This window comes from Merops nubicus, unplaced genomic scaffold (genome assembly GCF_000691845.1).
Source record: "Merops nubicus isolate BGI_N331 unplaced genomic scaffold, ASM69184v1 scaffold1567, whole genome shotgun sequence".
Lineage (NCBI taxonomy): Eukaryota > Metazoa > Chordata > Aves > Coraciiformes > Meropidae > Merops > Merops nubicus.
Genome location: NW_008618130.1, coordinates 61420 through 77438, shown reverse-complemented (window position 1 = coordinate 77438; position 16019 = coordinate 61420). Strand labels below are relative to the sequence as shown.

Below are 16019 nucleotides of genomic sequence, written 5' to 3'. Positions count from 1 at the left end.
CCCCCTTTTTTTTTTTAATTTTTTCCTAAAAAATTTATTTACTTTTCATTTATTTATTTATTTTAGGAAAGAGGACATTTCCTGTCATGTATGATGGAAGTTGGTCCATGAGGTTAAATCTTCTAATTTATGAAAAAAAACAACAGTGGTACGGTACCTAAGATTTGGTTTTCCTTAGTGTGATGGTTTTGACTGTGATAGAGTTAATTGTCTTCATAGTACCTAGCATGGCGCTATGTTTTGGATTTGTGGTGGAAACAGTGTTGATAATACTGGGATGTTTTAGTTACTGCTGAGCAGTGCTGACACAGAGTCAAGGCCTTTTCTGCTTCTCACATCACCACTGGTTGAAGGGCTATCCCAGACCATAGGACATCATGCTTAGCATGTAAAGCTGGGGTAAGGAGGAGGAAGGGGGGTGGACATTCAGGAGTTATGGCATTTGACTTTCCAATTAGCCATGAGGTGTGATGGAGCCCTGCGTTCCTCTAGACAGCTGAACAGCTGCCCCATCATGAGAAGCAGCAGATGAATTCCTTGTTTTGCTTTGCTTGCGTGTGGGGCCTTTGCTTTACCTATTTATCTGTCTTATTCTCACCCCCCAGGATCTCTCACTTTTCTTCTTCTTCTTCTTTCTCTTCTCTCCACCATCCCAGGGGTGGGGGGAGTGAGCGAGTGGCTCTGTGGAGCTGGGCTGCCAGCTGGGCTTAAACCACGACACTTTTCCTTAAAATGCAGAACTCTAGCTGGAGCTTTTCTCCTACTCCCCCTGCTAGAAGATACATGCTTTTTCCAGGCATGTCAGTAGGGCAGGCCAGCACGTGGACCTGCACAATTGCATTACAGCATTCACCAAAACACACAGAAACAACACAAACTGCTCCATGCTCTGTTCAGTGAGCACTGGGTTTCTTTTGTTCTGTCCAGTGAATTCTGGTTGGTGAAGCTACCACTGACAGCACAGCTATCAGAGACACTTCTAATGGGACTGCTCAGCAATCAGCATCTTAACACTGCCCAAGACTTTTGAGACCTGGGGTATTCCATCTTCAGGATTCAAACTGGCAGCATATACCACATCTCCTCAGGCTGCTCTGACCTGCTGCAGAACAGCTTTGAGGCAGCCCTAAGACCACTGGCTGAGCCCATCAAAGAGTCTTGTGGGGCTGCTTGCTTCTTGTCAAGCTCTCAAGATTCGTTGCTGAAGCAGAGAGGCCACAAAAGCCAGCATTACAGCAATTGGCTTCTGCTATCAAATTTTTCAATGTTTTCATAAAACTGATCTGCCTGTTTGCATCATGAAACACGACACGAGGAGGCATGGACAGCAGAATGGAATCACAAAAGCTCAGTGAAACAAATTAGTCAAATATCCTTTACAATAACAAGGACCTATTTTGCAGAAGCTAAATTACTATACCAACTGTACAATTACAATTACCAATTTCAGCCCAACTGTAATGTTCACATCTTCTCTTTAGAAACAAAAAGTCCTAAAAATGTACATCCCCATTTCTATTCAGAGGTGAGATTTCTCAAATGGTTACCATAAATACAGCTTCTCCCTACTTATACTAGAACTACAGATGCTTGGAAAACCAAAGCACTTCGCTTTCTTTCATTTTGGAAAGAGTTCTTCTCTTTTGGCAGCTTAAAGATTGAGTTAAAAAAAAAAAAAACTTCACCCCCATCCACCTCTCCAAAAGAGTAATTTCTTCCTGGAAGCATCCAACATCACTGTACAAATACTGGGCCATAATGATGCCAAAGGGTAAAAAACTGCTTTGGGAAAGATGCAATCCACAACAACTCAACAACCACCAGTAGCTATGTATAAGAAACAGACTGATAAAATGATTCTAAGTTGGTAGAGACCATGTCACCTTGTGCAGCTCCAGTACTTTAACAAGAACCAGAAAAGGGACCAGAATGGAAACATCCTCCACATCTTATAAAAAAAAAAAATGTATGTTAAAATCACTTCTATTCAACACAGCTTTGATCAAGTATTACAAAAGATCAAGTATTACAAGGCTTTCTGTGACAGAATGGAATCTACCACAAACATGTTTGACAATGCCTGGGGAAAACAGCTGATGGTCTTCCCCCCCTCCAGCATATAACCTAAAGAAAGAGCCTGAAATTGGACTCTCAGCTCTAATAGGAGGCTTGGAAATAAAGCCAAGATAACCTATGATTTGCAGTTCAATCATCACTTTCTGTCTCTCTCTCTTTCTCCAGTCTGATGTACACTCATATATGCTGACAAATACCTTCTACCATATCCAAGGTTTCCAGTCAGCATCAGAGTACATCTATAGATACATTAGAAATTACAGCTTCTGTCAGAAACAGTTCTGCGAAATCCAAATGACGGCATCTTCTGTATTTGAGAGGGACAGGTATAAATATGTCACCTGGACATTGCTGAGGGTCTTCGTAACACCACTGTGAAAGATGGCGTGGAAACTCAGCAGTTCCCTGACAACTCATGCCACTGAGCTTCTCCTGACCTTACAGCCCTGACTCCACCAGGAAGCACAGCTCTGCTGAGCTTTCATACAGGGCTGCAGCAATTTTGGAACGCTTTGGCTGTAGCAATTTCATTCTTTCTTCACCAGCATTATATTTTCTCTACCTGAAAATTGTTCCTCCTTCCTTAAGACAACAGGAATTACCCTCAATTAGAAAGTTAAACAGGGGCAGGGCACAGCTTATATCCAGTATCAGAACTTCTACATTAAATAGATGTCCACAGCTTCTTTAAGACAAAGAAAGGAAACTTTTGGGGCTTTGACGGCACAGAATTTTCACATTACATTTGAAATGTTATGCTGAAAAATAATTTTGTCAAGTAGCCTACATAATTGCTTTTACTCTTGCTTAGATACACTATTTAAATTTGTCAACCCGATAGCTATGTCTGAACTTAAATTTGTCCTTATTGAATTTCAGTTCTTATTTTTCTTGAGGGATACTTTTGCATTACCAAGGTCATTAATAGATACTTTTGTCCAAGTTTAGTATTCTTCACTGATCATGGGTTCTCCCCAGATGATAAACACAAAAAAATCCCTGAAGTTGTTGGTGTATAAAGCAGTTTTTATTTCACAGAATGGTTCAGTTTTGAACATATCTCAGGAGGTCATCATGTCCAGTCCCCCTGCTCAAGCAGGGCCATCTGAAGTCAGTTGCCCAGAACTATGTCCAAACAACTTCTCAGTATCTCCACAGTTGGGAGACTCCACAGCTTCTCTGAGCAGCCTGTGCCAGTGATTCAGTAACCCTCACAGTGAAGTGCTTCTTTACACTTGGGCAAAACCTCCTTTGTTTCAGCAGTTTGTGCCCAGTGCCTCTTGCCCTGTTATTTTCTCTTTGGTTAAAGAGCATCCTTCCATACCCTCCTCCATCTGGACCAGTGCTTGTAGTTACTGAAGTTCTTAAACATATGTGATGTGGTAACAGTAAAAAATTAGTGAGAACTGTTCCAAAAGCAGTGAAAATAATGGACACTAAGCACTAAGTGTTAGCCTCTCAGGTTTTAGATTATCTTCCGCTTAACAATTTGCTAATTTACCTGCAAGGAGTGTTTAAATAACATAAGTGGAAAAATTGCTTTTGAGGAACACAATTCAGCTCTCTTCAGCAAAACAATGCACATGTTTCTCCTCCCTGTTCTCTGTTAAGTTACAATATAGTCTGTACATTGTCTCTGCCACAATGGAGACCTAGGCTTACTTTTGTTCATCTGTAACAATCGCCAATCTTAGTTCTTTGAATTTCTCCTTACAATTGACATTGAATGGTAATTCAAACTATTTCCATTTATGTATTTTTTTTTTTTAAAGACAAACATCACATCAACCCTCTACTACAGAAATTTTACACTCTAATATTTATTAAAATGCTCTGTAATCCCAGTAGTTTAAAAAATAGTCTAATTACTTGGACTGGGAACATTTACCTAAGCATGTAATTTATCTCACTTGTCATCTTTGGCATGCTACTGAAAAGATAGTAATTTGAAATAGAGTTCCACTTTGAAAATGCAAACATTCCAGTGCCACATTCTGTCCTCTGTCATTCAGGTGGTTTGGTTTTTTTGAGTGTTTTTGTTTAATAATAATTGGAAGAAAACCCCATTCTTCACCAATAACTTTGAAAGTCAAACTGAGTTCCTCATTCTACACATAGATCAGTGATACTAAATACTATTCAGGTCAAAACACCTAAGCTTTTGGGTTCTCCCACACAAATCCATCAGTTCCTCAAGCAATCCCATGCAAACACTTCTCAGTATGACCTGTGTCAAAGAAATGTGCATTTTCCAACTAAGTGTCAGAATGCTCATGTGACCTCAGTCTAAATTGCAGATATTGTTAAAGACTGAGCTATAATTCTGTGCTACTATTTACAGCCACTGTAATGTCCCTGGTGTTAAAACGACTTTTCTCCCAGCACTACTGTAATAGAAGTTACAAGGTATCAGGATCAAAACCTACTGCATGCACTCAAGAATGGGAAAGATTTATACAGTACTTTCTAGTTCTGTCTTCAACTTAACACAGCACAGCTTGCATTTAAAGCCACACAGTCACTTCTAAAGAACAGCAACAGAAGAGTTGCTATAATTGAGCTACTAATTTCTATTAAAAACAAACAGACAAAACCAAAAACCACAACAAACAAACAAAAAATATGACAACAGTTTCTGAAGTGTCTTGCTTCTCTTCCCAGGTGTTTATTTGATTTTTATTATGGATACTACAGAAGTGGATAACATGAAAATTCTTATTGTTCAGACACTACTGAGAAAAAATGTTGCTCATTCTAGCTATAAGCAACAGCAAAAATAGCTAAAATCTGAGCAGTTTAACTGGGAGACTCAAATCACTTGAGATTAAGTACCTTTGTCTTCTTGCACATATGCTTATTTAAAGCCCATTTGATACCTACTAATTTCTGCATCCCTCCGAATCTTATCTCAAGGGATTTGAATTATGTACTTCTCAACAACCCAAATCATCCAAGAAGAGAGACACTTAATGAAGAATAAACTACGGAAGAACATGAGGGTTTTGTCCCAAGGTGCCATAAATAAAGTATCTTGTAGGGTTTCAGAAAGATTTATTTAAAATTCTGAAAGTGTTACTGCATTAAATAGTAGCTTCTATATGGAAAATGTACTGGCACACTCAAGTGCAGCGACCACAACGGTCTGCTTTTCACTGTATTTCCTCAGGATGAAGGTGCAAAGTGACTGAAGGATTTACCAAGCTACGTCTCCCTCAAATTCTGGGCATCCGAATCCACTTCACAGATGCTGCAGGCACCAAGGTAAATGAAGGACACACTCTTCTCTGGGTAAATTGATGAAACTGAAGAAAGATTTTCCTGAATGAGCTTCTGCTCTGAAGGACATAGATATGCAAAATGAAAGTATGGGGCTCAAAAAGATTCAGTGCTACCTTTAAAGTTTAGAGCCTAAAAAAATTGTTCTCTGAAAAAAGGATTTCAGAAACATCCATACCAAGTTTCTTTTTTTTCAAAGATGTAATAAAAGCAATTGCTGAAATCAAATTGCTGGACTAACTAGCCTACTCTGCTATCTTTATGTCCTAATGGTATTTTAGGAAAACTGTAACCAATTAAAAATTTAAGGGTAAATTGGTAGGAATTCACATTATCAGGAAGGATCATTTCACTAGGCTGTAGCTGGTGGAAAAAAAAAAAAGATATTCTTGAGAAGTGCAATCATTTAATTAAACTAAAAGAAAGTCTATAATTCAGCACCAAAATACATCCCCTCAAGATAAGAAATAACTTTCTCATACTCTGAATTTGTGAGGCCCATTTTTTATTATTCCCAAGAGAAAAATATGAGCTAAAGATTCCTGATGTCCTGGCATTTCATTACTGAACCCTGTCATGGCCAACTCCAAACCTGTAAGTGGCAGAGAGCTTCCTCACTCTATGTCCAAAACCTGGAGTTATACTGAAAAAAAAAAATATTTGCTCACTTTATCTTGGGCAAATACACCTAATGCTGGTGACTGCAGCACTGAAATCAGCATATTGGTACTATTGCTTAAGATAGTAATGCACAGAATTTTAATACATGAAAGAATTTGAAGAAAATTTAAGAAATTTAATGAAGAAACTGAAAATGATTACATGACTGTTTGGAGGTGAGGGACTGTTCACATCACTTGTTTTTAAAGCTTTACTTTGGCTGAGTACAAAAAGAAGCCAAACTGAACACTCAAATTTAGTATCAAGTAGAAACTAACCCATCTGAAATTTATGCTTTCCACTGCATATAAAATTAATTCATCATTAAAAAAAAAATACAGAAGCACTACTAAGCATCTGAAATGTACATATTTTCAGACTGTTTTCAAACGCGGTCCCTTCCTTTTCAAGAAAGTGAATAAAGAACAGCAGAAGCATTAAGCATGGTACTCTGATAAAGTTAAGAGCTGCACAGACTTTTGTATACTTGTTCATAATATTTTGTTTCTTCATTTTCACACCGTGAGCCCTGTAAGTGATTTTGAGCTTCTTGTGGACAATTTGCAGGTGTTCTTGAAGGCCTGTACTTTACTTGAACTTATGTTCTTTTACAGCCTGTACTGAAGCTGCAGCTTGAGTCCTGTATTCAGTTTTGGGCCACTCACTACAAGGACACTGAAGTGCTGGAGTGGGTCCAAAGAAAGACAACAAGCTGGTGAGGGGTCTAGAGAACATGAGGAGCAGTTCAGGGAACTGGGGTTGTTTCACCTGGAGGAAAGGATGCTCAGAGGAGACCTTATCACCCTCTACAACTACCTGAAAGGAGGCTGTAGTGAAGTGAGTGCTGGTCTCTTCTCCAAAGTAACAAGTAGTAGCGCAAGAGGAAAGAGCCTCAAGTTGTGCCAGGGAAAGTTTAGATCAGTTATTAGGACAAATTTCTTCACAGAAAGGGTTCTAGAGACCTGGAACAGGCCGCCCAGGTAAATAGTGGAGTCATCATCCCTGAAGATATTTCAAAGACATGCAGATGTGGTGCTCAGGGACATGGTTTAGAGATGCCCTGGCAGAGCAGGGTTAACAGCTGGACATGATGATATTGAAGGTCTCTTCCAACCAGAACGATTCTGTGAGTCTATGATACTAAGCTTTTGATTAAGGGTGAAACAGTCTCATCTAGAACATGTGTACCACAAAACCCAAAGCATGGATTCTCTCTTACAGTTGCTTAACATTTACTTCCCTTATTACAAAATACAGCTGGGTACTTAGCTAGAAAAGCACAAATAGACATGTGAGATGCACAGATAAAACTAATTTTTAACAAACAAGACATAAAACTATTTTTGTAAATATAAATATACACACATCACATTTTCTTGCCAGCATAAAGGCTTGAATTTTTTTCTTTGCAAGTGATATGAAAACATCAAGCCAATTATGACAATTTCATTTTTAACACAACCCATTCCCTTCTATTTCACCTATCCCATTTCCCTCTTTTCAAAAAAAATGTACTTCAGCTTTAGCAAGAAGCATGACTTAGAAATATCCCATACAAAACCACAGTACGATTATTAGGATACCATGAGAGAAAATACCCAGTTCTGTATTTGCAGATGGATTTAAATATGTTGAAGTTAAGAACTGTGACTTGAGTTTTAATCAAACCTTTCCACAGAACAGTATGTAAAACAGCAGAGAACAGTAGCAGGTTGTATTGATTAATAGTGACAGACTACCTACAGCAAATTATGTCCCTAGCACCAAGTTTGCAGGGCTTCTCACTTAGGAGGTTCTCAGAGCTATCCCTGCTGTTTATTCAGAACATAGCCAACATCAGTAGAGACATCAGAGTTCCTCACTCTGGGGTGGAAAACAAATTCTGGTACCCCTGGCTTTTAAATTTAAAACTGAGACAAGGAATGTAAATTTATGAGGCCTAACACATGGAGTTAAAAATTTATGCTTCTTACTGCAAGAAGGTACGAGTGAGTAGTTACCTTAGGGAAAGTAGGAATTTTGTTTTCTCTTTGAATGTGACTCGTTACGTGTTTTCTTTTCTCTTCCGACCGATACACCCTCACTTCTTCTTCTCCCTTTGCTGTTCTCCATTCTTCCTGCCGACTGAAAAAGAAAAATTGAGATGTAGTATTTTGCTTTAAAGTTAACAACTGAGAGGTTAAATCCAAATCATGGAATAGATGTTCAATATTTGTCACATTCTTTGAACAGTAGTTCTCTTTACAGTTAGAATATGGCTTCAAAATTACCCTTTCTGAATGAATTAAGATTTTAGTCTTTTTTCAAAAAAAGCTAGAGTAGTTTATGTTTGGTTGAGGCTAGTACATCATTTTTTTTAACTTCCTGACAGAAGCATTCGTCACAAGAGTTAATTACTGAATGAAATAAAGTTCTAGTTTGGAAATCAAAATTCACCTCAAGCACCTAATGGATTAGGTCAGTGTCCCAGCTGAAAAATGCCATATAGGGGCAGGAATAAATGAAGTTAGAACACCCTGTAATCTTATGCTTCAAGTCAGAAAACATGGACGCAGCTAGATCCCATTTCACAAACAAGTTAAATCACTCTGTCATTTGTTAAATGGTCAATTTTTATTAATAATATTTCAAAGAAACTGATTTTACAAGAAATACGAGACCACAGAATAGATAAACCCCACGCAAATAACTCTATGACAACGTGACTTCCAAAACTATTTAACTTAATTAGGTTCACCAAACTATAAATCACAGCAAGTTTGGCCTCTGTTTACCTGGCCACACCAGAAGAGAGCTCGGGCACCACAACCCTTCGACTCCAAGCCACCAGGTCTCGCTCGGTGGCTATCTCACTCCTCGGGGCGTTGCTGTGCATCTGGCGCACGCCTTCGATCTGCCCGCTGCGCCTCAGGCCGATATTTGGTGGTGAATGTACTTCTGAGGTAGAACTTACAGACCCTAAAAAGTCAAAAAGTAAAATTTCAGATCAAATAAAACTACAGGGGATGCATTTAAAAAAAAAACCAAACTTGAAAACTTCTCTGAAAAGAAAAAAAAAAATTTTACTTAATGTGTTAGTTCAAAAGAAATCAGGTATTACCTACATATAACTATTTCAGAAGTTTGTGTAGTCACCCCAAGACACACTTGAACAGCTACTGGACTGCAGTACAGTGCTTAAGTTTTCATATAGAAAAGAAGTTGTATCAACAATCCAAAATGAAGCAAACATTTCATTGGTTTGCTTTTCTTTAAAAATAGTTTCAAAAACTTTTCCACGACGCTATTTCTACTGCACTCAAGATCTATATTATAAAACAGTGAGCTCTCTGACTGAATCAGTGTATTCCTTAAACAGCCTTCTACCTTCAAAAACATGAAGCCACAACATTGGAAATTATTAAGAATCCACCCTGTGAAATTTACCGACAAGAAACTGAAATGGTGAAAAGACTTTGTAAAAACAAAACAAAAAAACCCCACCACCACCAAAACCCCAAACCATAAACCCAAACAAAAAACCCCACCCTGAAAAACCCCAAACCAACCAAAAAGTCAAAGCCACACACACATGCAAGAGCCTTCAGACACCACACTACACCATGGTAGCACAATTTGAACATTTTTCCACATCTCACACACAACCTAGCCTTGCTTACTCAGGTGGATTGCCAACTGTGACTTTTTAAGTGTTGAAAATTACTGTGTAATCTCGTGCAAGACACTGAAACATGGAACAGATGTACTGAGAAACAAGTAGACCTGTCCTTCTTTCTCCCTCCTATTTCCTTATTTGAGACAACTCAGATTTCAGTCAAGTAGATGGTCAATTCCTGATTAAACGCAGGGTAGTTAGTTCTAAGGGAACACAGTTGCTGCAAGTTCCTCCAGTGAGGAGACAATAACTTAACAAAGACAAATTTGTACTGTTAAAAATCCCGATATTTTGCAGAAAGGTAAAAAAAGATGAGAATGCTGTATTATTTTCTATTGCTCTGTACCTGCCTTCTAGTAGTTCAGCAAAACTCACAAATCATGCACAACGATATGATTTATGTTTTCCAAAAGAAAAGCCACCAACATCTATTTCTCAGTAATCTACCTCTGCTTATCCGGCTGGTACTACTGGTTCCTGCCTCCCCAGAGCGCCTCTGGTCCTGCTACTGCTGAAGTCTTTGAATCATGCTATCCAAGGGACTAACTTCTTGATTTGCTTGTTGACTAAGAACTTGATTCAATCCTGTAAAATAAAATAATACAAGAGAAAAAACACACAAATGTGGATTTGAAGAACCAAATGTTACAAACAGCTCATCCAAATTTTAGCTTTGAAACTCGCAAGTACTTTATATCATCGGATGTGTAATTATGGGCTCATGCTTACTTCTGTAACAGCCATTTTTTGAACAGAACCATTTTTTAAATATATTGAGAGCTTTATGTTTTCTGGAGCAGGCTCAAGACGATCATGTGCCACTCCTAATAAAACTTCACATTTGATCAAGTGCCAGCAAGTTACAGAAGCTTAACAGAACTGCTGTTTGTCAGCAGAGTCAATGTGAATTGTTCAAATGCATACTTGGCCTGCCACAAATGCATTATAAAACTGTTTCGTATAAGCTTCAAGGAAAAGAACTACATCAAGAAGGTCTAACTGAATTAGAGAAAGAATGATCTATACTGGAGAAAACCAAGCAGCAAAAATGCTTGATTGAGCTCCACAAACAAAGATGACACAGGTTAAGTAACGCTAATTTTCTTTGGTATGTTAAACAGCCAAGAAATCTCCTTCTGGTTAAGTCTCTGCAATAAAAGACAGGGAACAGTTCTTATGGAAGTGATCACAAGGTTTCTGTGCAGCTAGCAAGAGACAAAGCACTTAAGCATAAACAACACAAAACCTCTTTTCATACTCAGAATGGTCACAAATATTAGAGAGGCATACATAAAAAGGCAAAGGTTACAGCACTGGTTTGAAAAGGAAGTCAGATACCTCCACCCAGAATAGTTAGATGGTGGAGCGGAGTAGTAGGAAGCTCTGGTCAAGAGAAGCAAAATCTGCAGAACCTTGTAATGAGGGATGACACGCTCAAAGAAACGAATTACAGAAATTATTTTTCCAGCATGATTTTAAAGAGATACTGTAGTGTCAACTACACTTTGCAAAATCAAAGGCAAGACTGTACAGTAATAGTGCTAAGAAATGAAGAGCTTTGATCACATGGCCAGACAGAAGCGGCCACCTCTTAGCAGATGATTGTATGCAGAAAGAACAGAAGTAATTTAAGACAGGGCTCTCAGAGTTTCAAGGTTATTGTAGCTGAAGTCAACTTCCCTAAGGCAGCAGAAGCTTGAAATCATGGGATGAGCTCTGGTAAAACCACAGCTGGATGTATTTCTGACTCACGTAGTGAAACAGTGTTATTTGGTCATCTCACAAGCAGACTGTCTACACTGAACAATGGGAAATTGTATTAATAACCAAAGAATGATCTTAAATTGGGAAACTTCTACTGAAACAAAAAGAATGCTTTTTATGTATGCAGCTTGTGAGATTTTGCCTTTGAAATTAACAACAAGGGTTTTTCAAAAAATGAAATAAGGACAGTGGTATAGATTTGATTTTTTCAAAACATCTGGCTTAAAGAAGTTAGGAGCTTCATGTACGCCTAAGCAGTAAATCAAGCATGATTATGTCATTTCTCCCTACTCTTGTAAGCCTCTACAGAAAACTTTGACAAGAAATAAATTGTCACTGCTCTGAGCGAGATCCAACAAATCTCACAGTAAAGTTTCAGAAAGAAACGGAGCTTCCTTAGTGGAAGGGAACATACAAAATACATGAACACATTTTATCTCTGCGTAAGACTGCGTATATTATTGCTAAACTGTAAAGAGGTAAAAAAAAAAAATCTTTTGTCTCTCCAAAATCTCTGGATTTTTGTCAGGCTGGTTGATGGCTCCCTGCTACTGAACAAAACACTATGGACATCATCTTCCCATAGGCATTTGTGTCTCATGCAGCCACACCATTAAGTTTAATATTGTTGTGTCTGTGTGTAGAATCTGATGTGTTTCAAGATATTATATTGGAGAACGTGCCCAGGTAATTTTCAGCTTTGGAGAATTTCAAAATGTCTTGGATCCATACTGTAACAACAAAGTAAAACTGTATCTTTCCTTGGAAATTGAACTTAGCTTCAAGACCACTAGCTAAAAAGTCAGAGATAAAACATGGCATACATTCACTAGAAAGGATTTTTTTCTCTCAGGTAGCATTTCTTCCGATAATTTCGGAGGAAATACGGAAATGCTCCTCAAAAATGATTACTTAGGTATTCAGTGGCTTATAATCCTCAGGTTTACAAACGAGGATGAAGAGACCTCTTCGTAACAACATGGTCAGCCAGCCTTCCTGGGAAGTCTGACACGCCACGTGCTTAAGTATGGTGTGCAGATAAGCCATTATTTACAGGCACAGTTGGTTCTCCCATATTTTCAAGAATATCCAAACACTTAACAATACTTATTGTGAACACATTTAAAGCTACTTGCACCAGTCATCACTTGCTTATTCATATTACTATCAAACTAGTGCCACTTAATAAGTAGGCATCATTTTTACATCTTCACCCATGCAGACCACACTTAGCTAGTTTCCAGCAGCCTGTCACTGTCCCAAAATATGCACGTTCTTCCCATGTTGTGTACATGGAGAACACAACTTTCAAGGAACCTCCTAGATTTTTACATGCCCATCAAGTCTTCAGAGTTCTCTAACCAAACCAAGGCTTACATTGAATGTCTGCCTCAGTTACAGAAAAGGAGAATTCTGCATGTTTCAGGTGTCCTCTCATCTTCCTCTTTTTGTGGGTGTTACTTGTTCCAACCGATGTGTGGAAGATCAGTCTACTTCCTCAGTTTTCTGAGGTAGGAAATCTTACCCCAAGGAGATCAACTGAAAGCTCATGCAGCATCGTACACTGTTCCAATAATGAAACGAGCTCCAAGCTAACTGGCATTGTAACATCAACTAGCACTGACTCGATCGATGACAATGCTCCAAGTGAAACCTTCACAAGCAATCAGTGCCAGGGGCCCTGTAAGTCTTCCACACTATGTGAACTACTATGCTCAGAAATGAAGAAAGCAGGACGAAGTGAAAGGGAAAGTGTGGAACACCTGAAGGTAACTAGACATGCTACTGTGTAGTCAAGTGAAATGTTCCATACCTGAAGATGTCACTCCCATCTGAGGAATAAGCTGTTCCTCCCTGCAGTTCTCACGACCAGGAACTAGTCTTTGATACCTTGCAGGATGAGGGTTGCCATCCACATCAACCAAAAATGGGGGAGGCATAAGGTGTGGAGCCTGCTGTGTCTGTTCATCCAGGACAAAGTTGTTGGCATCACGGATAAGGGGCCGATAATCACTATGAAAGAACATCTGATCTGCTATCTGTAAACAAAGTCATTTTGTAATTTTTTTTAAAGAACCTATTAAAAAAAGCATACAGAAGATAACTGCCAAAAGTATTTTTAACAGTGTTACTCATGGTCATTTTTGGAAAAAAAAAAACAAAAAAAACAACAACATCATAAGATGATCTATTTATCTCAGTTTAAAGTGGAAAATTTAAGGACTCCATGATTTATTCATTTTCTTCCCCAATACTGCTTTTCCATATTATAGTGCACAGAGAATAATGCACATGTTTGAGGGTGGGGAGCATTTGAAGAACAGGGGAATGGGGCAATATTTTACTGCTTGAAGACATTTGACTGAACACAACATGGACATAATAAATGGTTTACAAACTGTGTGTGAACTGTGTCACAGATTTATGAGCTATGGGTTAGGAAGAATAGGAAAATAGCATATCACATCATGGCCAAATATTTTAACATCTGCAGGAAAACAGATTCCTACTGTAATGCTAGATATGTGAAAAAGTTCAGTAGATCAAATAAAGCTCATCTAAAGCTGAATTTTTGAGGGTCCAAGTTTTCTATTTCAGTCCACCTGCTCATAATTTATTTCAGATGACTTTCCACAGACACTCAAGACTGGGGAATTCTTTTATTCAGATAGTATGTAAAAAGGCTTCTGCTCCATCTCTTCCCAGCACGTGAATCTCACTGTGCAATGAAAAAGGTCCTGAACCACAAGGAGAGGAGAGAAAGAGAGCAGAAGACAAGCTGACTTATGTATTCCTTATCCAAACACTACCTACCAGCAAGCAAACCCTTTGGCAGCTCATGTACCCAGTTTAACTTTGAACAAGTAAAAATGAAATCATAAAATCATCATTCACACAAAGTAGATTTCCAGTGCCATATAAAAATAATCAAACAATTGGCACAAAGCATAGAGCTCTCGAAAAAATTCTTCTCTTGGGTCTTGAAGACAGGTGTTTGAGCACGTACAGAGTAATGTCTAAGTTGTGGTGAAACACAGTCTGATTTCTGAAGAGCATGCTCTATGATGGCCAACCCCTACCAGCTTCCAGTTACTTGTTATGTAGAGATCAGTAAGGCTGAGGTTACAGCATCTACTCAGCGGTCTGGTCTCTCAGTGACCAGGGTCTCCAGTCCTGGGTATGAGAAGACCAGGAAGGAAAGACAACATCTGTCAGTTATGACATCAGAAAGTCTATGTGCATCCACATGAGATGGATTTAAGAAAAAAAAAAAAAAAAAAAAGAAAAAACCACACTAAAAAAAAAAAATATCAAACCAGAAGAATCATAGGATCTAGACCCCACAAAAGTTCAGAAAAGTAACAACAGGAGGAAATTGGGAAGATGCATGGAAAGACACAGTGACAAAGATTTACTTCAAGGATTCAAAAGGTCACCTTTACCAAGGGCCTATGGACAAGGTGACATCCCACTGCAGTAAGAAGCCCTGACTGGATGAAGTCTTGTTGCCAGATTCTCTTTAACAGAACATGAACAGAAGAGAGGCTGAATGAGACCTTTGTGTGTCTGACTGACAGAATCAAGGTCTGCTTTACATCTTTGCTCCTTCAGCTTAAGTAACTCAAGATGATAAGAGATACAAGTCCTTTAGGAAGACTTAATGATTTTCCCTAGACTAGTAATAGTAGAGTATCCTGTACTTTCACCTAATAAAAATTTTCCTATTAAGTGCTTCTCACATTAAAGAAGAAGAGATTTCAATGGCACATTCATACAGACTGTGAGTTTTAATGTTGCTGTGGTTTGGCTGTACAATGCTGTCTGCATCCCAGGTTTTGTAAGCAAAGGGAAGATCTGAAAATCCTTCCTTAGATTCAGTGACCTCTACCAGAATAGTCTCTGGTGCAAGATCCTGAGGGACTTCTTTGCAATTAGTCTTCTGTGTACTCTGTACTGCAATGAAGTATGGTAGTAGAGAGTAAACAACAATGTTCCAAAACAACTCTGTGAGATAAGAATGGAATTTCAGGGAGAACACTCAGACCAGCTCTCAGGTAGAACACTGAAATGTCCCTAAATGGAACCCAGGGGACCCATCTTATCCTCAGGCTATTCCAAGTCCTGAGAAAAACTAGAAGAATCAGCTGTTTAAGAGTCACCTAAACATCCATGTTCTGCAGACAACCAGTTAGAAATACTAACAAACACATCTATTTCTTGATTAAAGATCAGATTCATGACAATAAGAAGATGCTATACCACCATCAGAGGATATGAGTCCTCTGTACATATGACTTCACAAACCCAGCTTGGGTTTGAGTGTGAAAGCTTTCCACAAGTTCTGACTTCTACAAATAGACTCTTCTGCAGTAACTATACTCCACACTCAGAACGCTCAGTTTCTCCAAATGGGCACCACAAATCAAAGAGATTTTTCCCCACTACTATACCAGTCCACCACACAAGAACTGTCAAGTTTTAGCAACAAAGAACTGTGGTTTGGGCCCAAAGAAAAGCCTTGGAAAGCTCAGAGATCAAACCTGGGACTGGACTAAAAATCAACAGAAAGGTACCTGATCCTTTAGGA

The 16019-nt window shown here is 38.6% G+C and overlaps 1 protein-coding gene across 1 annotated transcript in view; it reads right to left on the bottom strand.

The window, feature by feature from the left end:
* The window catches only part of PHIP (pleckstrin homology domain interacting protein), a gene marked incomplete at its 5' end in the record, with an annotated part of 99097 nt that overhangs the window by 32306 nt on the left and 50772 nt on the right, over positions 1-16019 (bottom strand). The window contains 4 exon segments of the mRNA XM_008943327.1: positions 8013-8136; positions 8787-8970; positions 10115-10252; positions 13245-13470. Of these exon segments, the coding sequence (XP_008941575.1) occupies positions 8013-8136; positions 8787-8970; positions 10115-10252; positions 13245-13470 (672 nt within the window).